At 47.2% G+C, this 26,055-nt stretch overlaps 1 protein-coding gene and 1 long non-coding RNA gene across 4 annotated transcripts in view; one reads left to right on the forward strand and one right to left on the reverse strand.

The window, feature by feature from the left end:
• BCL6B (BCL6B transcription repressor) overlaps window positions 1–26,055 on the reverse strand; it is a 73,714-nt gene that overhangs the window by 4,648 nt on the left and 43,011 nt on the right. For both annotated transcript variants that reach the window (XM_078668624.1, XM_078668623.1), the window contains 5 exons: window positions 15,174–15,956; window positions 12,558–12,697; window positions 10,124–10,294; window positions 4,088–4,218; window positions 1,334–1,471 (listed from right to left, as the gene is read on the reverse strand). In XM_078668624.1, the coding sequence (XP_078524750.1) occupies window positions 1,334–1,471; window positions 4,088–4,218; window positions 10,124–10,294; window positions 12,558–12,697; window positions 15,174–15,956 (1,363 nt within the window). The remainder of the gene's footprint in view (window positions 1–1,333; window positions 1,472–4,087; window positions 4,219–10,123; window positions 10,295–12,557; window positions 12,698–15,173; window positions 15,957–26,055) is intronic.
• The window catches only part of LOC144797823 (uncharacterized), a 201,297-nt gene continuing 200,374 nt past the window's right edge, over window positions 25,133–26,055 (forward strand). Inside the window, exon 1 of one of the 2 annotated variants that reach the window (XR_013603473.1) lies at window positions 25,133–25,234. This is a non-coding gene — a long non-coding RNA (uncharacterized LOC144797823). The remainder of the gene's footprint in view (window positions 25,235–26,055) is intronic. The other variant, XR_013603472.1, reaches the window with a different exon arrangement.

Raw genomic sequence — 26,055 nt, forward strand, 5'->3', positions numbered from 1 at the left:
CTGTGGTCTATCACTGGGTGGCACCTATGATACAATGCCTGTCCCTATGCCCTAGCACTGGGTGGCACCTATGGTGCAATGCTTGTCTCTGTGCCCTAGCACTGGGGGACACCTATGGTGCAATGCTTGTCCCTGTGCCCTAGCACTGGCTGGCACCTAGGGTACAATGCCTGTCCATGTGGCCTAGCCGTGGCTGGCACCTATGGTACAATGCCTGTCCATGTGGTCTAGCCCTGGGTGGCACCAATGGTACAATGTCTGTTCCTGTGGCCTAGCCCTGGGTGGCACGTATTGTACAATGCCTGTTCCTGTGGCCTAGCCCTGGGTGGCACGTATTGTAAAATGCCTGTCAATGTGGCCTAACCCTGGGTGGCCACTCAGGTTCAGTCTGAGGCAACGACGGAGAGCGCGTGGCCTCCTCTATCCAGAGCTCGGTCCAGGTGAGGTGAGGTCCGATCCCCTGTCAGTATGGGTGAACATTACACCAATTGACATGGAGGAATAGTTTTTTATATCCTTTATGGTTTGATATTTTCACGAATTCTATTGGTTTATTCATTTATATGTAGTATGCACATGCAGTGGCAAAAATATATTTAGAACAGAGGCCCTGAAGAAAGCCCTGGGAGGTTGTTCCCTGTTTGGCAGAAACATGTTGGCCCTTATGCAGCTATTTGGTGAAACTGCTCTTTTGCGCTGTTCTTGGTTTTAATCAGAAAGAGACTAATAGCTATTAAAGTTTTCTCGCTATTTGTTCTCTATTCTATTTTTAAATTCACTTTCACTTTGTTTGTTTTTTGCACTGCACTTGTTCCCATTTAATGGTCATACATATGGTCTACGAGTAATTGGGAGTCGCAACCCTGTCTCTTATGGAGGGTATGGACACTGTGTCAATGATCTAGAGACGCACCATCCCTACCTTTGGATGACCATATGATAATATTGATCATTAACAAGACTTTGATGGGAATCCATCTCTGGACATTGGGTCACACCTACTGTTACTAGTGGCTATGTGTGTTGGACTATGAGCATTGCATTGAAGACTGAAAGGGTTTTTTCCTTGCACCTAATCATTGGGCATAAGTCTCATCACTTGAGAGTATAAAGTTTACTCAACAATAGACCCCCAGGTTTATTTTGGTTATTCACATATTGTACAATGCCTGTCTATGTGGCCTAACCCTGGGTGGCACCTATGGTAAAATGCTTGTCCCTGTGCCCCAGCCCTGGGTGGCACCTATGGTAAAATGCTTGTCCCTGTGCCCCAGCCCTGGGTGGCACTCAGAGCATTAAAGTTTGTTAGCTTCTGATATTTTGTGGCACTCACCTGGTATGGTTTCTCCCCGGTGTGTATCCGGATATGGCTCTTAAGGGTCTGCAGGTGACGGAAACGCGTGCCACAGGTTTCGCACGGGTATGGCTTCTCCCCCGTGTGGATCAGGGCATGGGCTCGGAGGTGAGCCACCTGTGGCGGGCAAGAAAGAGATGGGAGCAAAGAAAAAATGTGAGACAGTTAGAGAGGAATTTGTCTGATCTCGATTATTGTTAAGATCACACATGAAGCATTGACCTTTAGCGTTGCTCTCATTCTTTACCTTCCAGACTCAGATGGTGACTTCGAGCTCTAGGTTTTCTCAAAGTGCAGCCTCTTGTACTGTGTGTACACATCAAGCCAGTTCTATGGGTAGTCTTTTGAACAAGTATCACTTCATGCCTCTGGTACCCTAGCACCTCCTGGACCTGCATACTCAATGGACTGCCAATTCCTTCCTTTTGAAGCGTTGACTTTCAGACAGTGCAGGGCAGTTGGCGGAGCGGGGGAGGGGTATAAACTCCGGCATACGGCAGAACGGAGTTAAGTAAATAAATTTAAAAATGTACATTGCGTGCGCTGCAACGCCAACTCGCGATGCAGTGTGCGCAATGTAAATTGTTTTATTTATTTATTTATTTACTTAACTCCGTTCTGCCGTATGCCGATGTTTACTACCCTTCCCCAGGCCACTCCCCCGCCCCACTCCACCACCCCGCAGCACTACTCTCTGAAAGCAGTGGCGGCTTGCCGAGGTAGTGAGGTCAAAAACTCAAGGCTTACTATCAAAGGATCATATTGGTTTAGAAACTCAGATAAAGATACCATGTAGATAACACAGACTAACAGAACCCTCCAGACAGTGTTCCTTATGAAAAGAATTATAATATAATTTACTATTGGTTTCCATTTCAGAATAATAAATGTGTTTCTACCCCAAATATTCTGACTTCTGTCATGAAGCTATCTTCTACAGTGTGCATCTACTTGTGGACGCATAGTAGCATCAGTGTGCAAGATAACCCTGTCCAGGCTAGTAAAATCCTGGTTCGCTCAAGCTGCCCAGATGTCTTTGTCTTACTCAGTCTCCCGTGCCACTTTTTTGTACCTTTGGGGCAGCCTAGTGGGTCAGACCAGTGGAGGCTGGTAACCTTTGAAAGTGGTAGGGTGTAAACATTCAAGTTGAGTCCCCTGTGGTGATCGAGCCTGACTGTCATACCGGTGGTTCAGGAGAGTTCTTCCCCTTGGAAGACTTGGAAATAAGAGTGGGCAAATTATGCATTTTCAAGCAAATTTGAAAAAGCATGAAGGTTAGTAAAATAAATAAAATATTTAAATTGTGAAATTGAGAGACTCTGAATTAAACATTACTGAGGCCTGTGGAAGGGCTAGTGTTTTTTTCAGAGTGCCCCAATCATGCCTGTTATGCTCATTTTATGTTAGACACGTGCACCCTCTTCTCTCCACATCTCATCCACAGGCATATCTTATCCTCTTCAGCAGCCTTCTTTCACTGACTCCTGAATGCACTTCCTCGCATCTCCTTCCCTTCACAGCCCCCAAACACACAATGCACTGACTCACCTGTAAGCACTGTATTTTATTTAACTTTTGCCTTCTCAATATTTTGGCAACAGTGTACCTCCTTCACACACAGTAGCACAGAATCACAATTGCAACTGGAATAAGTGCCCATTGCTCTGTTTGTTCAGCACAGAGGCTGAGGACTGGATGACCAAGTATTCTGAAGAACCTTTCGACCCACTGACCCGGCAGCGTGAGAAATGTGCATGGCCTTCAGCTTTTGCTCCAGAGCTCTCAATGGTGGCCCGTTATAAACACCTGAAGGTGACTCAGTTCAAAGTATGCACTGTACAAGAGAAAAGAGATTGCATGGCAAGCCGAGGCCTGCAACTGCCAAATTCTGTCCTCAGATACGCCATGTTTTTTAATCGGCTAAACACGACCTTACTATATACGTGTGTCTACATGCATAAGCATATACTCTGATAAAGTGAACACCAATTGGTGAATACAGGGAGCTACTTTCTGCTGCGTAGAAGAGGGTGTCAATCTGAACCACTAGCTGTGAACCCCATCATTCTTTTCATCTTCCCCATGGTCATGTTACATTGTTACCTGACTTTTAGGCTCTTTCAACTGACAGCTTCTTGATCTGATGGGACTCGGGCCTTTAATTGCTGGGATAGCCCGCTACAGAGGGCTCTAAGGCAATTAGAACATTAGAGGGCAGAATGTTCCAATTTGTAAAACAAAGACCTTACGGAGCGGGAAAGGGTTGAAATTCCCTCAGGCTCTGTGAGGCCTTTTTTAAACACTTGAATGTTGATGCTCTGGGCTTCTACCGGCCTTTAGAAGCCCAGAGGACTCAGTTGTTTTCAATAGAGCTCCCAACATTCCAATGTTCTAATATCAAACTCAGCAACTGTACAAAAAGAACATGTTGTTCTTTCAAATCACTTATTGTACCTGCTTGTAAATATGTGCCATTTCAAAATGCATTCAAAAAGCATGTTAATACCCATCTCCCCATCACATTCTGGTTTCTGTAATCTGGTCTCTAAATGATTCACTGTTCACTGTGTACACAGCATCCCATGTTCCACACATTTTTTTCAGCAAAAAGTAATTCTCAGGTGGTGGAGCTCGGACTGTGCTACATCAGAAAATAAAAGCTCCCGCATAGATGCTAGGGACTGAGAACCTCTTGATGGTCTCCTCCCAGACCTCCCGGGGCACCACACGCACCTGCACGAAGCGGGAGCCGCAGGTCTCACATCTGTATGGCTTCTCGCCAGAGTGGATCCGGCTGTGCGTCTTGAGGTTGGCGGGGCGGTTGAACTGTGCACCACAAACGTTGCAGCGATACGGCTTCTCTCCTGAACAGGGAATAGACAGAGAATGGTTTGCAGAAGATCTTGCTAGCTCATGGTGCAACCAAGATAACTGATTTGTAATACTTTCTTCCTCACTTGAGCCACAGTATGTGATCCTTAGGTGCAGCGGAGCACTGGATCAAAAAGTATTGGGAGGAACCCTCTTTAGGAAAAGGGAATGGGTTTGTATTCAACAAAAACAAGAGTCCCTTTTCCTTGTTTTATAAGGAAATAATCTCAAATGGTCATCTATTCTAAAGCTGCTATATTGATAACCGGTATGTTAGGTATAGCATAGAGTCAAAACAAATTAACACATTTACATGTACACAATATAACCCTTATATATCAAAATGTTGTATATTTCTAAATGAATAAGATCAGCAGAGTACAATGAGGGCAACAGTTGGCAAAGGAATGGATTGTATATCTTATTTTATTTATCAAACAATCTGTTATCTTTTGAATTATTTTAGTAAAAACGTCATCATATTTATTAAAATACAATACATAATAAAACAGTTTGTGTTATAAGAAGAAAAACTGTCGACGCGGCGTTTCGGTGAAAAAGATCGTCACCTTCTTCAGGACAATAGTTTCTAAATTAGTCTATTTGCTTCGCGGCCTGGTTCAATTGGCCTTATTTGTCGTTGCAGTAATTTTCGGATTTTTCATGAAAAATTGCTTAAAATGGAGTCTTGGGTTTGTTCATTTTCCCAGACGGGTACTATTAATTTTTCCTCTGTATTTGTTAGTGTAGATTATTGCCAACTGTCAGAGTGGAATTTTCACGAAAAATTGCTTAAAATGGAGTCTTGGGTTTGTTCATTTTCCCAGACGAGTACTATTAATTTTCCTCTTGATTTGTTGGTGTAGATTATCGCCAACTGGGGTTAAAACTGGATGATCCTCCATTTCGAATCAAGACTCCTGTGATATTTCTAATTAAATATTCCTTCCTCAATCTTAATGTGAGGTTAAGCTCAGGACGGTCGTCTCCCCATTTGCACAACTTGGGGGTGAGAATTTAAGATCTTGTCTTCAAATACACCTTGTTTTAGATTATGGGATTTACTGGTTTGTGGACTCCCCAATCCTGTTTGTCAGTTTTCTTGCTGAGGTGCTCTCCACGAACCGTCCTGCTCACTTCTCTGGCTGCAACTGAGCACTGTACATAGCAGCAGGGATGCAAGCTAATGGGGGGCACACAGGAATGCATTCAGAGGAAGAGGGGTGTCAATGGGGAGGGCAATCAGTCCTTGGGGGGCAAGCATACAGAGAAGTGAGAGATTTTGAGTTTTTTTCTGAAGTAGTTAACGAAGTTGCTCTTCCAATCTTGAAGCATATGCAGAGAAGATCCTGGCTCTGTGTGTGTTCATTAGTAGGTCTTTGGATCTTGAGTCAGGCAAGAAAGCAGCTCTGTGTTGGGTGGGAGATGCATACCAAGTAGTCTGGATTTTCATATGGAAGACCTTTTTGGTCATCAGTGCTGAGGGAGGAAGCCAGGGTAGATATTTTCAGGGGAGGAGCACAATGTTTGAATGTCCCTTTCTTGGTAATTACTTGGCCTCGCGTGTGCAGTTTTAGGGTGGTGCCTAGGAATCCAGTATGCAGTGTGTTTCACTGGCTGATGTGTGAAAGTAGTTGGGCCTGGACTGTAGGGGTGGAAGTGGTTTAGTGGTTAGCATGGTATGAAGAGACAATATATAGTTCTAGGGGTTGAGCTTCATGAGGCAGTGGAGGGATGTTCTAGATTCTTGTTGTTGAGCCAGGTCTGGGCCAGAGTTTGGGTGGCCTCCTTTGATGAGGACAAACTCTGCCTCAGTTAAAGTTTAAAGTAGACGGGAGACACCCAAGTCCCAATGGTGCCCACGTTTGACCTGAATTCAAGGATGGCACTGGCTGGAGACTTCTCGAGGTTTGTTGCCGGTGTATTGGAGAGGTATGATGCTAGGGTGGCCAGGCCATCCTCCCAGGGAGTCCTGGTGGAGGTGAGCTGACACAGGGTGTTTTAGGCCTGCATGGAGATGCATGTGGCTGCGAGCCAGGGGACATGGAAGACTTCCATTGCATGAATTATTTTCTGTCTGAGAGAAAGGAGATGGACCTTTGAAGTAGTTTGTGCAATGCCCTTGCAAGAATGGAGATTCTCTAGCAGTGCTTGATGGCTGATTGTGACTAAGGCTGCTGCCTAGTCCAGCAACCTTTTAACGATCCCGACCACTTGGGCCCTCCTTATGGGTGGCCCATAAAAATCACCATTCTTTTCTTCCCCTGCATTTAGTGTTACCGGGGGACTTCATAATTTTGGAAGTGTAAGTTAAGGGGATTATGAATTTTTGGGGTAAAACATGGGGATATACACCTTATCTTGCTAATTTCTGCATGTTTTCCCTGGTCCTCACTTGTGAGACTTTGCCTGCTTGCAGCAGGTGAATTGTCCAGGTAGAATACCACTGAGCAGCACTGTTCTCACTAAACTCATAATTCTGACTGAGGTTACCAGACCCATCTCTGTGCACAGTTACTAGAGCATGTATGTGCATCAGAGTATACAAATGTACCACTTCTTGAATTTTCCTCCTCGAGCATTTACTGAAGTATTTACGTGTATATGTGTTTGCCTCAAAGATTGTAACTTGAGCAAATGCCTGAAGATGCATATGCTTATACAAGGAAGCCTCTGAGCTTCCTTTTGTTTTATCTGAGCCCACATTCACCACAGTGTGTGGAGAGGTGTGGTGCAGTGGCCAGGGCAGCTGACTTCGGAGCACAGTGTTCACGGTTCGATCCCCGGCTTCAGCCGCAGCTCAGCTCAGCACCATGTGACTCTGGGCAATAGCTCACTTAATTTCCACGACGACCCCCAGTCCCTTGAGACACGGAAGGGTGAGTGGTTCGTGCTTTACAAATACGGATTTACATTTACTCTGCGGTGCCTGCTTTTATCTCTGTGTGCCTTTCCCCAGATTCCCACATGTACTGCAGCTTCTACTTAACAAACATTGCCAGTTCATGTGGACTGATTTCCCTTGGGCGTTCACTTACCGAGGCATATTTTTCTTCATTCTTGTTAACCTTGGTAGTTGTTTACCTGAATGCACGCTTATGGAGTGTTTCTTAAGTTGCGCTCTTACCTCATCATTTTTACCCATTCTACTGAAGGAGCAGTCACTTTACCTCAGCCTTCACTCAGTTTGCTCACACGCTCATCAGAGAGAGGTGGCCCAAATGCATGTACATCCATCTAAATTTGTTGTTCAGACAACACATGCTTACCTGAGAATGTTACTAACTGAGTGCATGCTCATATCACTGGTTACTTATCCTGACTTTAACCTCATACTTAGCTCAGCATTGAATGCAGGCTCAAGTTCAATCCAAGCCGGGAAGGTAATTGGGCGGTGTGCTCCAGCCTCACATAAACATTGGTGTTCCCTCCATCCTGCACTCATGCCTTACAGACAGCTAGATCTTTGTCTCCGCACTTGCCTAACCATTGCTTGGATGCTGTTTTCATTGCGCGCTCACAGCTAACTGAAGGCTGGACATGAATGTTCATTTTACTGCTCACACAGGCTAACTCTAGCCTGGCCTGGATGTGGATCTTATTGCACACCCTTGTCTAGCAAGTATCTAGATGTTCACCTTATTGCATGAGCATGTGAAGGCCTGATGCAAGCATGGGTGTGCATCGTATTATATTATGCGCATATGCCCAACCTAAATCTGGATGATCATCTCATCATGCACAGGGGTCTAGCATGAGGTGGGATGTTCATCTCATCATGCACAGGAGTTTAGCAGTAGTTCGGATGTTCATCTCATCATACACAGGGGTCTAGCATGAGGTGGGATGTTTATCTCATCATGCACAGGGGTCTAGCATGAGGTGGGATGTTCATCTCATCATGAACGGGGGTCTAGCATGAGATTAGATGTTCATCTCATCATGCACAGGGGTCTAGCATGAGGTGGGATGTTCATCTCATCATGCACAGGGGTCTAGCATGAGATTAGATGTTCATCTCATCATGCACAGGGGTCTAGCATGAGGTGGGATGTTCATCTCGTCATGCACAGGGGTCTAGCATGAGGTGGGATGTTCATCTCATCATGCACAGGCGTCTAGCATGAGGTGGGATGTTCATCTCATCATGCACAGGGGTCTAGCATGAGGTCGGATGTTCATCTCATCATACAGGGGTCTAGCATGAGGTGGGATGTTTATCTCATCATGCACGGGTCTAGCATGGGGTGGGATGTTCATCTCATCATAAACGGAGGTCTAGCATGAGATTAGATGTTCATCTCATCATGCACAGGGGTCTAGCATGAGGTGGGATGTTCATCTCATCATGCACAGGGGTCTAGCATGAGGTTGGATGTTCCTCTCATCATACACAGGGGTCTAGCATGAGGTGGGATGTTTATCTCATCATGCACAGGGGTCCAGCATGAGGTGGGATGTTCATCTCATCATGAACGGGGGTCTAGCATGAGATTAGATGTTCATCTCATCATGCACAGGGGTCTAGTATGAGGTGGGATGTTCATCTCGTCATGCACAGGGGTCCAGCATGAGGTTGGATGTTCATCTCATCATACACAGGGGTCTAGCATGAGGTGGGATGTTTATCTCATCATGCACAGGGGTCTAGCATGAGGTGGGATGTTCATCTCATCATGAACGTGGGTCTAGTATGAGATTAGATGTTCATCTCATCATGCACAGGGGTCTAGCATGAGGTGGGATGTTCATCTCGTCATGCACAGGGGTCTAGCATGAGGTGGGATGTTCATCTCATCATGCACAGGGGTCTAGCATGAGGTGGGATTTTATCTCATCATACACAGGGGTCTAGCATGAGGTGGGATGTTTATCTCATCATGCACAGGGTCTAGCATGAGGTGGGATGTTTATCTCATCATGTACAGGGTTCTAGCATGAGGTGGGATGTTCATCTCATCATGAACGGGGGTCTAGCATGAGATTAGATGTTCATCTCATCATGCACAGGGGTCTAGCATGAGGTGGGATGTTCATCTCGACATGCACAGGGGTCCAGCATGAGGTGGGAAGTTCATCTCATCATGCAAAGGGGTCTAGCATGAGGTGGGATGTTCATCTCATCATCCACAGGGGTCGAGCATGAGGTTGGATGTTCATCTCATCATACACAGGGGTCTAGCATGAGGTGGGATGATTATCTCATGCACGGGGGTCTAGCATGAGGTGGGATGTTCATCTCATTATAAACGGGGGTGTAGCATGAGATTAGATGTTCATCTCATCATGCACAGGGGTCTAGCATGAGGTTGGATGTTCATCTCATCATACACAGGGGTCTAGCATGATGTGGGATGTTTATCTCATCATGCACAGGGATCTAGCATGATGTGGGATGTTCATCTCATCGTGAACGGGGGTCTAGCATGAGATTAGATGTTCATCTCATCATGCACAGGGGTCTAGCATGAGGTGGGATGTTCATCTCGTCATGCACAGATGTCTAGCATGAGGTCTGTTGTTCATCTCATCATGCACAGGGGTCTAGTATGAGGTGGTATGTTCATCTCATTATGCACAGTGTTCTAGCATGAGGTGGGATGTTCATCTCATCATGAACGGGGGTCTAGCATGAGCTGGGATGTTGATCTCATCATACACAGGGGTCTAGCATGAGGTGGGATGTTTATCTCATCATGCATAGGGGTCTAGCATCTCAAAGCATCATGCACTCAGGTCTTGCATAAGGTGGGTTTCATCTCATCATGCACTCAAGGCGAGCACGAGCTTGGATGTTTATCTTATCACATGCTTATGAGTAAAATGAGCCAAGATGTTCATTTTAACACACTCACATCATGCCTAACTTGAGCATGCATTGCCCTTGCTTGTGCTTACCAGAGTGGGCAGCCCGGTGGCTTGCCAGGTTTCCCTTGTAGCGGAAGGCAGCCATACATGAGCTGCACTTGTACGGCTTCTCATCGCTGTGGATGTGCAGGAAGTGACGTTGCAGCTGTTCCTCTTCTTGAAAGTGCAAGTCGCATGCTCTGCACGCAGGGGCGCCATTTTCTAGACGAGACGGGAAATACAACAAGGAGAAAAAGGTAAACCCACATATGTGATCACATGAACTTGATCTGTGCCAGTACCAGAGACAGGCTGGCCTACAAGGATTTGGCAGCCTGACTGGGGCCTATCAGCCATTGTCCACCTTCCCTGTAGGCCAGCTGTCCGAATACCCTGTCGGACTAAGTCCGACAATTGTTTTTTTACATGGTAGGACTCTGTAGTGTCACACGTTCATTGTCAAAACCCCCTCTTCTGACACCGAACATAGGAAAAGCCCAAAATGTTGGTATTTTTCCCCAAATAGCACATCCAAGAAAACAGTAATCTCAGAAGTGAATTTCCAATTGGAAGGAAGCTTCCTCACAAAAAACGAAGAATTAACACCTATCTTAATCCTTCTGGAGTCATCCAGGGAGAGGCAGAAAAAGACTCTAAGGCCTTCACTGGGAGGATCTCTTGAAAATCTGAAGCAACACTACAGATTGGCAGCAGATGCAAACTAAGCAATTAATGAGGAAATACATGTTTATTCTAGTGTTCCTGCATATAAAAACATCAAAGTAAAAGCTTTCCCACACAGTAATGCTCATTTAACATGGCGCTAAGTCAAGACTGATTTGCATATGGCTGGGTCCAAACTGGAATGGCATGGTGAGCCATGGTGTTCTGCATTCTGTCCATCAATTGTTCTTTTAGCATTTGTCACCCTGAGTGAGACGGGTATGCCCAGAGATGGGTCCTGTGCTCTCCATGCCACTGGAATCAAGCTATCCTGGCTGAAGAGGGGTGAACCTCCGAAACCGGTCCTAGGTTCTTGTTTCCAGTCCAGGGAGGACCTGACCTGGCAGTTCGGGCCGGACTGTTCCCAATGGGCGCAGGGTCAAGACTGATTTGCATATGGCTGGGTCCAAACTGGAATGGCATGGTGAGCGAAAAAACGATGGACTTAGGCCCAGATCTCTGCACTGGGGTGAATGTATGACATTGTTCTGCATTCTGCCCATCAATTGTTCTTTTTTTAACTTGTGAAGCTGATAAGGCTTGTTTGAACTTACATAAGCTCGACTAACATTTTCAAAGCAGCTTCGAATTTTAAACCAAGCCTGTTCTTCTGTATATACTATATTATTTTAAGTTCTATAGACCACTCTCCCATCCCCATGTAATCCTGACTTGTTAACTTCTTGTAATTTAAAGCGGCCTCGTCACAACTGGTTCAGATGCGCTACAAAAATGGACAAATAAATAACTGATGAAGAGAAACCTAGAAAATGGAAGGAGGCAGAAGGAAACGAGAAACAATGGGCCCGGGTCACCGAAACTTTTGAGCTCCAAGATGAACTTAGGGGAGCAAAAACTGCAGTTGATACATGTAAATGTTCAGAGCTGGTTCCCAGAGTAGGAACTGGTACAGCTTGAGCTTGGAACCTGCATTTATGGATCTGGAAACTCTGTCAGTATTGCAGAATTGCAGCATTCATAAGTTTGGGGTTAGGGGCAGGATTGTGGGAATTTCTGGGTCGGCTAACCTCCAAAAGTAGGTGAATTCTGTGTATGTGTAGTGAAATTTTCTAACATAAGGTGATCTGAGTTAGGACTAAATAAATACCTTGGTGGGATTTGAACCCTGACACTGAAAGCAGTTGTGCTGCCAGAAGCAGGTGAAGCAGGCATTGCAGGTGAACAACAGTTATTTGCTTGAGTAGAGGTAATTTTAAGACGGAGAAAGCTAAAATAGCATATGTGTCTCAAATCATGAGTGTCCTGCCTATACCACTTGCAGTCATCATGTATGATGAATGCAAGCAGCAACTCAAAGGAGTAGTATCACTTAAAGATTTTTGGGAGAAGAATGTTCTGCAATTTCAGAAGCCTTTTAACCCAAAAGGGGGGCCACAAGCAGTAAGAGGAAGTGAGAAGAGCTACGGGCGGGCAAGAGTGAGAGACCAGGGTGTGGTGGTGGGTTAGCTGGAAGATGGATTTGTGGGTGGATGGGCTGATGGGGTTTAGTGTGGATTAATGGTTTGCTTGATGAATGTACAGTTGGATGGATTCATGGCCAATAGATGTACTCGATGAATGCATGGATTGCTGATTGGATGGAAAGATAGAGGATGGATGGATGGCATGCTTGGTGATTGGATGGTCGATGAATGGGGAAACAGATAGACCAATGAATACTTTGCTTGACGAATGCACAAAATGATCAATAGATGAGGCGATGGATGGTTTGCAGACAGTTTGGTAGATTATCTCCTCTCACCAGTCCTGTAGGTCACCGGCTCAGGTGGGTACTCAGATGGTTCCTCTCCGGGATGAGAGTACAACGCATGGTGCCGCAGCTGGACTGACCCCTGGAACCACTGGCCACAGATAAGGCACTGAGCGGGCCTGGTGAGAAGTCTGGAAGAGAGAGAGAAACAGGTGAGAATCCAGGAAGATGTGGGTTGGGAGGAGTACAGCAGCATATGGGGGATGAATGCGTTCAACAACATTGATGATTTCAAGGGCAGCTGTCTGACAATGCTAGAGACTGGTGCTGACATTAGGCCACCTGCCTGTTGATATACACAGTGGAAGTAAAACCAAGAACCATCCTTCCACTGTGGAATAACCCAAGACCAAAGCTACAAACAGGCCTGTAGCAATTACTGAAAGTGTAACTGTCCAAAGTCATGATTAAAGAAAAAGGGGTGACCCTGTGTCCCTCAGAACCTGGGTATTTAATAGTTAAGCAAAAAGGAGGTTCTGGTGGGTAAAACAGGTTATTTGAACAATGCTTTATTAATGCAATCTAACACAAATGCTCTCTGAAACACATCTAATTTGAGAAGTGAATGCTCAAAATACAGAGTCGTAGGATCCAAGGGTTATATTGTGCAAATTATAACAAGATTTCTTCCATTTCTATCCGAATTACTTCATTCAAGGATAACATACAATGCATGATAAGACCGTCATGAAAAGTGCAATATTGTGACTTTGTGATGAAAAAGTGCTCAATGAGTGTACAATATATACAGTGTGAGGAAATTTGATATGTACAAATATATACAAGTTGTTTCATTGGCCAGATATTGAATTTCAACCAAGGATTTCTAGTGTTCCTATTGGGATCCTGGTGGTTCTGGACCTATGAATGCGTTGACGTTTTGACCCTCATGCGCCCCAGTAGGTGGTCGCGGCGGGTCTTTCTCAAGACAGCGTATGGATGACAGTTTGGGCTTCAGACCGGTGAACCTCAGCCTGAATCAGTGTGGCGCAATGGCCCGTCGTATCCGGCTATGAGAATTCAATCGTGCCAGATTGGAGGTGCTTCGTCCCTTCCGCTAGCTGCATCCATTCGTAGCTACGAACGGATGCGCCACACTGATTCAGGCTGAGGTTCACCGGTCTGAAGCCCAAACTGTCATCTATATCACAAAGTCACAATATTGTCCAAAGTCAACCAACAGGTCAACAGCAGCTCACTCACAGGATGTGTTTTCAGGGAAATATAAGACCAAATCCAACAAAGTGGTCAGCAGCATTCACTAACAAGCATTTGCAATGCAATAGGTCTCGCATTTGCGAGAGTTTAAGCTATTGGCATTGTAAATGGCAATGCCTTTTATTTATGTTTTAAAAACCAACACGTAAATATAAGGCATTGTCATTTACAATGCTAACAGCTCAAACTCTCGCAAATGCAAGACCTATTGCATTGCAAATGCTTGTTTTCCCCTACTTGCAGTATCTGCACAAAAGATGCTCCCAAAAAACAAAAGTCGATTGAAAGTTTCATGCAGATTGGTCAAACGGTGCCATAATTCCTTTATCTAATTTTGGCTGTTTGACCTAACCATAACTATACCAGTGAGAAACAAGTGGCATACCAACGGGCATTGTATAATTAAATGTATCACTGAGTGCTAGTATGGGGTGTATCAGCGCATTGTCAGAAATGCCGGTCAGAGGCTCAGGATATCATTTGAGAGTAGGTCAGCAGCAGGTAGCACCGCGGACAGTGCGCGCAGCGCCCCCCGCGGGCGCAGTTCTCACCGGTCAGGCAGGCGGCCGTGTCGATCCACATGAGGAGTTGTCCAGCGCTCAGCTCGGCCCGGTGGTTGGCGTGGACCTCTCCAGAGCCCCTGCTCTCCGGCTGTGGTGACTCCGGCATGGGCCCGCCAGCCACCTCTGCATGCGGTGGGTGATCCATGGGCTGCGGGGCAGGGCAGGACGAGGGGCGGAGGCAGGAGCTGCGGAGCTCCGGAGAGCAGCCTGCGTGTGCCGGTCTCTCGCAGCACAGGCTGTTAAAAGAGCATCGCGCAGGGGAAGCGGCGGGAGCGAGGGAGGGTTCGGAGCTCCGGAGAGCAGCCTGCGTGTGCCGGTCTCTCGCAGCACAGGCTGTTAAAAGAGCATCGCGCAGGGGAAGCGGCGGGAGCGAGGGAGGGTTCGGAGCTCCGGAGAGCAGCCTGCGTGTGCCGGTCTCTCGCAGCACAGGCTGTTAAAAGAGCATCGCGCAGGGAGGGAAAGCGGCGGGAGCGAGGGAGGGTTTGTGGGACGTCCAGCAGGAGTGAGAACCAGAGAGACAGGAGATTGGGAACGCGCGCGCGCGGCCGGCTCCGATCGCTTTCCAGAGCGTGCGCGCGCCAGTCTCTGTCTCCTGGGAAGCAGACTCCACAGCTATAGTATCGCGCCTGCGCGATGCATATGGCTTCGCCATATGCGTCGCAGGCGCGAGACCTAAAAAGTACCTGTCTGCTAAAAGATCTAACCCTAATGCTATCAAGCTGGCCAGCAGCCCATCTCACCCAAAGGATGTGATCCTTAACAAACTCACTACTCCAGACCTACAGATAACCATGCACCTCTGCACTAGAGAAAGGTGTGAACTCACCCACACTGGTATCCATGCTGGCCATTCACTTCCTCTTCCTTGCGGGCGTCTTGCGACTTTAATCTCACCGCCTCTTGATCTTCCGGTGGGAACGGGAGGGCGGTGGATGGCTTCTCTGTCCCAGGACTGTTTTCCGCCTCCTCTTCCTCCTGCTTCAGGGAGTTCAGCACAATGAACTTGTATTTCTTCCAGTTGCAGGCCTTGGGATCCTGGTTGTAGGAGCCTGAATGGCACCTAGACGTGCTCGATTCTGTTGGCGAGTTGGGATGGCCATCAGAGCGCATAGGGCTGTTGGGTGTAAGGACCGATGGTTTTGCGCTGGCGGGATCCTCATTCTTATCCTTGGAGTTCTCATTGGCCCTTGCCTCGCCCACCTTCGCCAACAGGCTTTGACTGTTTTTTCCTGGTGGCTGATCTCGATTTGCTTTGAGCTGAGTGTGGTCGCCTGGCCCAGACCCCTCCTGGATGTGCGTGGGGTTCTCCTCGGCACTGCTGAGAAGACCTGGAACCCTATGGAAAGGGCCCTGAGGATGTTTCATCGCAACCCACCCCTTCTGGCTCTGCGTCCAGGACTCTGGACACCGTACCACCGATCCTCTCTGGCAGCTGCCAGCAGCTGGGGACTCGGTGAGCGGAGAAGGGGTGACCCCTTCCAGGGGTGGGGCCAGGATCTCCTGGACCTTCTGTGGGTGCAGGTATGCACACTCACATTCCCGCGGAGGGGCAGGGCTGACTAAGAAGGTGGTCTTGTCAGGGGTATGTTGATAGCTGGTGTGGTTGTACCTGCAATAGAGAAGGAACAGCATTGGTGTTAGTGAGGCAATAGAACTTGAATTCTGAGGGAGACCTCAGAATCCATGGATAATAGTTTGACAACTGACTAACAATTGTGTAAGATGTGAATGCCTAAGACGGTGTGGCACGGTTACAACGAATTTTTTACAACGCACTACCATTACATCGCAACTTTTACCACGCAAACCATTACAACGCATTGCGCTGGGGGGCGCTCTAGGATAGGGAATAGGTTAATTTACTATCCAATAACCTTCCCTAGTGTCCACGGGGACTGGAGTTGGAATAGTAAATTAAACTATTCACTATCCAGCACCCCAAAGCGCTATGCGTTGTAATGGTATGCGTGGTAAAAACCGCGTTGTAAAGGCATGCGATGTAAAAGCATGCGTTGTAGTGACACCAATCCGCCTAAGACACCAGTCTAATCCTGCTTCTCTTTCTCCCATCTGTGATATTTATCTGGGTGTAGATACTTCTGCATGTAGCTGCAACTCATGTATCCCCTTTTGATGCGGTCCAAATAGACTGAAGAATGAGCTACAGGCAGCGCTTAACTTGTAGAAAAGAAATAGGATGCAGCATTTTTCTTGGAAGCCCCCCTCTGGTGCTGCTGAATGCCAGAGTTGCACAATACCAAAACTGCTTAGGCTTGATTCTACCTCATGCAGCTTTCTTCCACCATTGTATGCTTCTTGCTTTTTTATGTCTCTCTAACAGGTTCTTTTTATCACTGCTTTCACATTTCTCACTGTTTTCCTATTTCACCATTTTATTTCTTTCTCCCTTTTATGCGTTCTAACTTGCTCTAAGACAAAGTCTGATGTTGAAAAGTAACTCAATGGTTGCTTGGCGAATGAAAGGCCGGTCATCGGTGGGGAATGAGGTGAAGAAGCAGCAAGCAACACTTGATGAATGCATAACTACAGGGAGCCATCTTACTCTCCATATCACAGGGGGCAATTAGATTTAAAGTCTAGTGATTAACAATTTGCTCCAGGAACAAGTTATTATTTTCCATGCTTGACATGAGTGAATAAGTTAAATGCAGTTTCGCCCCCTTATCTTTGTAAATAGCTCATCAATATGTAGGGATTGACGGCCTGAGGAAAGCCACAGACCTACTCAGCATATTAGTTTGGCTAAAACATGTTGCCAATGAACGGATGTATAAGATATTCAGCAAAAGGAGGTGCACCGAACAGATTATATTTCAGACCATTTATATTTTCTTTGTTTTTATCCTTTATTATAACATCCACAAGTGATCATAAAGGCAGCCAATGCATTTTGTTCTTTTAAGGCACAAGCCTTTAGAACGTCTTCAGGGCTCAAAGGGCAGAATGTAAAACTTTCATTTATTGTTATCGTTACTCCTGGTAATCGCGAGAAGCTCAAATAGCAGAGTGGTCAGCCGTGATACGCGATCTCCAACCTTCCGTTCGTCCTTACTAGAAATTTTCTAGGATTACCAGGAGTACATCCTCAATTCACCTTAACTCCTTCCACCCGGGGCTAATTCCCTTGCGGTGGGGGAGGAGGGGGCGGCGCGCGGCGCCATGGTGCTAGTGACGAGCCCAGCTCGGCATGCTGCACAGTGGAGCTGTGCTCATGACGAGCTGAGCTCGTCACGACTCCGCCCACTCCCATGGAACGCCCACACAGGTGGGGAATTAGCCCCGTGTGGGCGTTCCGCGGCAGTTATGACAAGCTCAGCCCGTCATGAGCACAGCTCCACTGTGCCTCATGACAAGCTGAGCTGGTCATAAGCGCCAAAGGGGTTAACCAAGACATTTCAGTCACTCGCCCTTGCCATGCGGTGGTATGACTTGGACTATTGAAGTACTACCATATCACAAAATGATTACAGCATTTTGCGGTATTAGCAATCACGATAAATGAAATTTTTACATTCTGCACTTTGAGCCCTGAAGAAGTTCTGAAGTCTTGTGAATTAAAAGAACGAAACTTGTTGGCTGCTTTTTGGATCACATGTGGATGTTATAATAAAGGATGAAACCAAAGATGATATAAATGGACTGAATTGTACTCTGTTCGGTGCACCTCCTTTTGTTGAATTTGTTGTGTGAATCTGTGGTCAGTGGCACCAAAGTGTAACAGGTGCTGGAGATTTCTGCATGAACAGCAACTCTTCTAAGACAGCAGTAAGAGAGTGAGGTGCTATTCTATAGGTCCATCACCCAGTATTGTGTTTGCATGTATAAGATACTAAGGCTCCGCTACAGCCACCTTAACCTTTTAATCTTGCGAAGTGTGACCTGGAGAACTATGTTGGAGGGCCTGCTGGTGGATGGTGGACCAGGCGAGGAGGATGTGGCTTCTTTGCAGACAGTGGCCCTCAATGCTTATGCGAAGATCTTGGAGGATGATCCCCTGACTGGCTGATTGAGTTGGTATGCTGTCTATGGCAGCATGATGCACACAGGAATGACTGCTAGAGGCTGAGCTGACAGTGGGATGGGCCATGCCCTGGAGTGTAGGCCCAGGAGGGTCGACATGGGACGGCTCCACACACGCCCTGTATTTGTTATAACGAAATAGCTGAATTGTACACTCAACTCAGGAGATTGGGCCACTCTTGATTGATGCCCTGGGCACATACCCGGCATCCCCCCACTCAGATGAGACCATGCTCTGCCCCCTGGGAGACTGGGGGGGCTTCATGCACATACAGAATTGTTCCCTACCGACTAATTGAGGATTCTTTTGGGGAATACCGCCCGACTACCTGTCGCTGCCAAGTTATTATTATAGTTTTTAATTATTATTTTTTGTTTTTGCGCATTATTTATTTTTATGGAAGTTATCCTATGTGTCATACATGACGGTTTATGCCCAGCAATGACGCTTGAGAGCCGAGCACATGGGCGAACTTTGAGACCACTGTGACATCCTGCACTGCTTACCTGATATGTAAGGTACTCTGCGATTCATTTTTCATTGCTCTGTGACTCGATGGGACAACAAGCAATGTGATACTTGTGTGATATTGAATAAAAGACAAGTAAAGGCAAGTTACAAAAAAGAACTTTTAATCTTGTTGGAGGCGTCCCAAATGAATCATTATAAGATTATTTCTCTAGGCAATATTAACCTAGAAGCGCTCCTAGATTAAAGATTGAGCCCACCCTCGAAGATCACCAGGATGTGACCCCATGATAAAGCGGGTGAGGGTCTCGGAAATAAAAGAAAGGATATTTCCTTCCCCTCTTATTTCACAAAACCGTTGTGTTGGATCTAGTAGATTTAATTATATGATAATGCCATAATAGTGTTGCAAGAAAAGGTTCAACATAAATATTGTGCCCTAAAAATAATCTATAAAAATATCACCCCAGTAGAGTTAATATTTAAAAATCACACGTAAAGGGACAATATTTTATGTAAACGACTTTTAGCAGATGATATTTATGTCAGGCGAGATTACTGTATAAAAGCAACCTGGTGAACTAAAAGGACAGAGAGAGCTCCTTTCCTCACATAGGAGGAACAAAGGGCAGCTCCTGGTCTCACTAGACTGGTCTTCAAGGCAGACTGAGACCCAACAATGGATCTTCATCAATTTGTGTCCTTGTTGCTGAATCGATGGCCTAGACTGTAGTCGAAAAAACCAAACACTCAACCTGATTTATGAAGAAATGTGTAAATCTGCACTCCCAGAAGTGCACGTACCTGCGAGTGTAGATTTAGGACTTTGTGGAATATGCTAGCTTTTCAAAGATATGCATGGAAAGCTGTGCCAGGGGCAGGTTTAAATGTGTTTTCAGGGGCATTCCCAGCTGGATTCTATTCCTGCTGCGTGAAGGTCTCAGCACAGGGACATTAATATCCCTGCTGCAAACACAGAGGAGAAGCGTGGCTCAGTGGTTAGAGGCGGCAGACCCGGAATCTGAGATCGACCGTGGACCAGGGTTCGATTCCCCCGCCTCGGCGGGTCTCGGGCTCAAAATTCCATGGACTTGACAATTCTCGCTCTGGTGCCTACTCAACTCACGGGGTCACACTCTGCGACTCTGGGCAATAGCTTGCTTAATCTCCACTACGGCCCCTCGCGGCGGGATGCCTGGCTTTCACCTTGTGGACACCCTGCCGGGGTTTCTCACAGGGGAATACCAGGACGGGTTCCCTAAGCAAGCGCCGGGACGCTTACGGGCAGCCGTGCGCTTTACAAATCCAATACATTTACATTACATTTACATTTACACATGTTCTGCAATATGTTTGGGCGTTCACAAGCTTCCGAAGCTAGCGATGCTGTGGACGCCCGCTTCACACCCTCTGTTCTCTACCAGAGTCGGAAACAAGCCAGAGAGAGGGCCCTGGAAACTGGACTTCTTTGGGGCAGAGGAGAACCATAATGTGCAGCTGTAAAACAATTCTCTCAGCATTAAAGGACAGGAAAAAAACAAAATACCGCACACAGCAGGCATTCTCGTCACAGGAACCCATCAAAACCTGTCTCTAAAGACTGCTCAAGAACAACTGATTCGTTGTCACTCACAACCCAATAGCACAGACACATAGCTATCAAACCTGTCAGTGCGCATATAGAACCCTTAGGAAAATACAACTATCGGACAAGGGAGATAGTAATCAAAAGTGCTCCGAAACAGTGCTCTCTACCAATCAGTCTCCCGGATGTTCCAAAATAAAAAAAATACAGAATACCCCTCGGTGAGACAAGGCCGTAAGAGGGGAGTTTTCATCTTATCTGCTGTTTTGAAATGAAAATGGGCGAACCCTTTAAACAGAATAATGTATCTTCCTTTATCAGAATAGTATATTAAGTTTAGGTCAGGTATATCTGATTACTTTTAAAATTCGATTAACATCTCGGAAGACGCACTGGCAAAGAGTCGAATATCTGAAAACAAATCTGATTCCAGTGGTGTTCTTAGAAATGTTTGCAGATTGTCCCTTTGGCTCTTCTGCCATTCTACATTCCTTTTAAATTAATCCTTTGTAAGCATTTATTTCCCTGCAACCTGCTGCCTACTGTTCTGGCAACTAATTTTAATGAGTAGATATTTGCCTCTTCAGAAATATCTGATGGTAGCACCTACATAAAGCAGTAGGTGGCGCTACAGCTTCAATTAACTTTATTCATGGAAATAATAGTCTCCCAGGATTATAAATCAGAACTATGGAGATGTCCAAAAAAGTGGAATCGCTCCCAAAATATTATGCATGGAATTGTATGAATCCCGCTCTCTGAAAAAGGAAACCCGATCCCTGACTGTAGGTCAATGTTTTTAGGTCTCGCCTGTCGATGCGCATGCGCATCGAGCAAGCGAGACTATAGGGGCTCATCCAGACTTTATCTAACTTGCAAGGAATCGTGGCGATTCCTTGCAGTGCCCGTGACTTTTAAGCTCAATGCGCATGTGCATTGAGCTTAAAAGCGCGTGCACAGCCGCCCGCATTCCTCCGACACCTTTGAAGTGAAGCTTAGCTTCACTTCAAAGGCCCGGCTTGTTCACACCCACATGCCGCTCTGCCCCGCTCCGCCCCCTCCCCTGAGTCATCCTGCCTGCCCCTTCCCGCCTTGTCGCATTTCTCCTCCCCCCTCCCCTCTCTTCCCTCCGTCTTGTTGTTGTTCTGTTGCATCTGTGGATTCACTATCGTGGTCTTTTTTTTTGTTGCGACTCGACGTGCCCCGCTCCCTTGCTCACCCGCCCCCCCCCTCCGCCACGCCGAGAGCTTGTTTATCTTCCGTCTTCTCTTTCCCTCCCACCCTCCCTCCATGTCTCTCGCATTTTCTCTTTCTCGCCAATGCTTGTTTCCGTAAACCTTCCAGTGTGCGAGTCATGGCTGAAGACCTACTCACTCTTTCCGTAGCTCAAGGCTCCTTTACTACTGTTGCTGCGCAAAACCGGACGTTTTAGCGTTATCATTTTTAAGATTTACAGGCTATTCACGCTATCCACGCCAGAGATAACTTCTGCAATTCAGTAAGGAGAGCGTGCTGGTGGCGGCTTAATGGTGTCAGCCCTGTCTCCAGTTCATTTCGCAGCTGCTGATTTTTTTTTTGTTGCGACTCGACGTGCCCCGCTCCCCTGCCCCCCCCACCACGCAATGCCGAGAGCTTGTTGCTCTTCCGTCTTCTCTTTCCCTCCCACTCTCCCTCCATGTCTCTCGCATTTTCTCTTTCTCGCCAATGCTTGTTTCCATAAACCTTCCAGTGTGCAAGTCATGGCTGAAGACCTACTCACTCTTTCCGTAGCTCAAGGCTCCTTTACTACTGTTGCTGCGCAAAACCTAACGTTTTAGCGGTATAATTCTTAAGCTTTACACGCTATCCACGCCAAAGATAACTTCTGCAATTCAGTAAGGCGAGCGTGCTGGTGGCAGCTTAATGGTGTTAGCCCTGTCTCCATTTCATTTCGCAGCTGCTGACTTTTTTTTGTTGCGACTCGACGTGCCCCGCTCCCCTGCCCCCCACCCCCGCCACGCAATGCCGAGAGCTTGTTGCTCTTCCGTCTTCTCTTTCCCTCCCACTCTCCCTCCATGTCTCTCGCATTTTCTCTTTCTTGCCAATGCTTGTTTCTGCCTTCTGCACGGGAATCCCCTGAGCCACACCTAGGTTAGATAATACTCCCTTCACTTGAAAGAGACTACACAGAGGTAAAAGTGGAAAGCATTCCTTGTCTGCACAAACAGTTTTTGATTCCTCCGTCTTGTTTATTGTACCCGCTCCGCCCCCTCCCCTTCCCGCCGTGTCGCATTTCTCCTCCCCCCTCCCCTCTCTTCCCTCCGTCTTGTTTCCTTTCTTGTTTTATTTCAGCACGGCGTCACTTTTAAAGCTGCGCGGCGCCAATGCTTGTTTTGTATATGGAAATCTTGTGCCTCTACAGGTAGGTCACCGTTTTTTATGCCGCTGTGTTCAGGGTAAATATCTAACACACATATACAGACTCCCTCTCGTCTTGTGCTTTGAGTGCGTTGGTGAATACTCCTCCTCAAGTGTGCAGTGCAGGAGCAGCTGCCACCCCTCCTCCGCAGCCCTTCTGTTCTGCACGCTTTTCTTTCCTTCAGATTTAGCGAACTTTCACTGCTTTCTGCTTCCCGACACCTTCCCTTACCAGCTCTTTACATTGCTGTGAAGTTTGCGCTCGGTCAACTTTTGCCCAGGTCTCATGCACCAAAGAGCAGGGAGAGTTTCACAGAGTGCCAGTCTGCACTGTCACTCTCTGTACGGGCTAGTGATCTTGCTGAAGGAGAGATGGGGGTCACAAAAGCAATGACCGTGTGTTGGCTCCTGAGAGAGCCTTCATTCATTGCAGACGCTTGGCTTGTCCTCGATCTGCCTTCTGCACGGGAATCCCCTGAGCCACACCTAGGTTAGATAATACTCCCTTCACTTGAAAGAGACTACACAGAGGTAAAAGTGGAAAGCATTCCTTGTCTGCACAAACAGTTTTTGATTAAATGCGGCCAATTATCGTAGTTACAGTGGAATTCTAAACCTCTTCACTGCGGAGAATATGGGGGTAAAACTGGAGACCATACTAAAAACTTTGTGTAGTCCACTTTTATATGTGAGGCTCTTCGGTGCAATTTTTTCATTTAAATTTGCAGCAGAAAGCCTGTGGCTATGACAAGCAAGATAAAAGCACAATCTCATTGGTGAGTTCTAGTAGCTGCACACTGAACTGATGCATTTCAAATATGCAGCCAGTTCCGAAATTCTCTGTGCCTGCCTTGCAAGATGTGTCCCTCTTGCACACAAAAGATAGTTGTGTTGAAAGCTCTGGTTTTGTGAGCAGACACACCCACCCTCTCACCCACCCTCACCCACCCTCACCCACCCTCACACCCCTTCACTCACCCTCACACACCCACTCACCCTCACACACCCTCACACACCCACTCACCCTCACCCTCACACCCCCTCACCCTCTCACCAATACCCCCTCACCCTCACACACCCTCACTCACCCTCAACCCATCACCCTCACTCACCCTCACTCACCCTCAACCCCTCACCCTCACTCACCCTCAACCCCTCACCCTCAACCCCTCATCCTCACTCACCCTCAACCCCTCACTCACCCTCAACCTCAACCCCTCACCCTCACTCACCCTCACCCTCACTCACCCTCAACCCCTCACTCACCCTCACTCACCCTCAACCCCTCACCCTCAACATCAACCCCTCACCCTCACTCACCCTCACTCACCCTCACTCACCCTCACTCACCCTCACCCTCACCCTTACTCACCCTCACTCACCCTCACCCTCACTCACCCTCACCCTCACTCACCCTCACTCACACTCACCCTCACTCACCCTCACCCTTACTCACCCTCACTCACCCTCACCCTCACTCTCACTCACCCTCAACCCCTCACCCTCACTCACCCTCACCCACCCTCACTCACCCTCACTCACCCTCAACCCCTCACCCTCACACAGTGGAATAGGTCTCGGAGCATTTGAGTTAGAGCTTTTAGAAATGTTTATGGTTTTTTTTTTTAATTCTTTAGCATTGGCTACAGGAAACAAAAATGCTAAAGATTTACAAAAAAACCCATAAACAATTCTAAAAGCACTAACTCTAATGCTGCGAGACCTATTGCATTTCCAATGCTTGTTAGGTCGAAGGCCTAAAAGGCTGCGCTTGCGCAGTCTTAGGCCGGAGATTTAATGACTCTTAGTAGCGCAGAAGGTCCCGCCTCCCTGCCCTGTCTCTCCTTCATTGGCTGGCTTCCTAAAAGGAGGCCAGCCATTGGAGGAGAGATGCATCACTCCAAACAAGCCCCGTCTTTTTCGGATTCGGGGGGTGATTTTTTGCCTTCTTTAGCCCTGTGACGTCGTCCGTCACTCAGGACAGCAAAACCACGCCCCCGTTTCCGAAAAAATCGGAGCTTCGCGGCAGCCATTTTTTTTTTGGGTTGTTGTGGTGAGGATCAGCGCAGCTGCCACTCCAGGTAAGTTTTTATTTGTTTCTTGCTCACTTTGTGTCATAGTGTTTTCAATGTTATTCCGAGTACGGCATTTTGCGTGTGTGCGTCTTAGATACCTACATCACGTGGACGCAGTATTCCGAGTACGGCATTTTGCGTGTGTGCGTCTTAGATACCTACATCACGTGGACGCAGTATTCCGAGTACGGCATTTTGCGTGTGTGCGTCTTAGATACCTACATCACGTGGACGCAGTATCTGCGGCGAACATGGCGGCTCTCGGAGCTGGCGGCTCTTCTGGCGCCTTGGAAGATGCGTTCCTAACGTATTATAATGAGGTTAGCCGGCTTGTTTGTGTCGGTGTGGGGAAGGAACTTGCAAAAGCGTAACTGTGAGCACCCGTCGGGATCGGCGTTGTGCGGGGAAGTTCGAGTGACGGGGATGATCTGACCAATACTCACCCATCACCGTAGGGTCTGAGTCTGAGGACAGCTCTAGCTCAAACTCCAAATAGCAGACATGCAACGGAGGCCGCCCTTTAGCACACTCTAACGCGAGGATGGGTTCGGGGGGGAGGGGGTGTGTACAGATGGCCCCTTAAACAAAATAGTTTTATTTACAGTAACAACGCCGCGGGCCCGGGAATTGTGTCCTTGCACTGCTGACGTCACCCTCCTGGGCCGCGCTAGGATTGGCCCTGCGTTTTAAGGATTCCCTGCTCGTCACGATGGGTGAGTCCGAGCTCCCGGTGGTTTGTCTAATTGTTCAATCGTATGCGGCAAAGTATTGTATGCTGTTGGTCCGAGGAGTGGACATTGGGTCTTCATGGGGGCATGGACGACGGTGGGGGCACACGTTAATGCTGCTCACCAAGGGTGTTCAGCTCTGAGACGTCATGCAGCTATGGTGTGATTGGTGGTGGTGTATCTTACAACAGAGGCCGCCCTTTAGCACACTCTAGCGCGAGGATGGGTTCGGGGGGAGGGGGTGTGTACAGATAGCCCCTTAGACAAAATAGTTTTATTTACAGTAACAAAAACGCCTTCGTACTTTTTTTTGTATTAAAGTGTGTGCATTACACAGTTCAAGTATGAAATCAGGGAGGATGTGGTATTACGACCAGAGCTGCCGGCTTTGGAATTGGCTTCGCGTCGGTGCA

This window comes from Lissotriton helveticus, chromosome 12 (genome assembly GCF_964261635.1).
Source record: "Lissotriton helveticus chromosome 12, aLisHel1.1, whole genome shotgun sequence".
Classification (NCBI taxonomy): domain Eukaryota; kingdom Metazoa; phylum Chordata; class Amphibia; order Caudata; family Salamandridae; genus Lissotriton; species Lissotriton helveticus.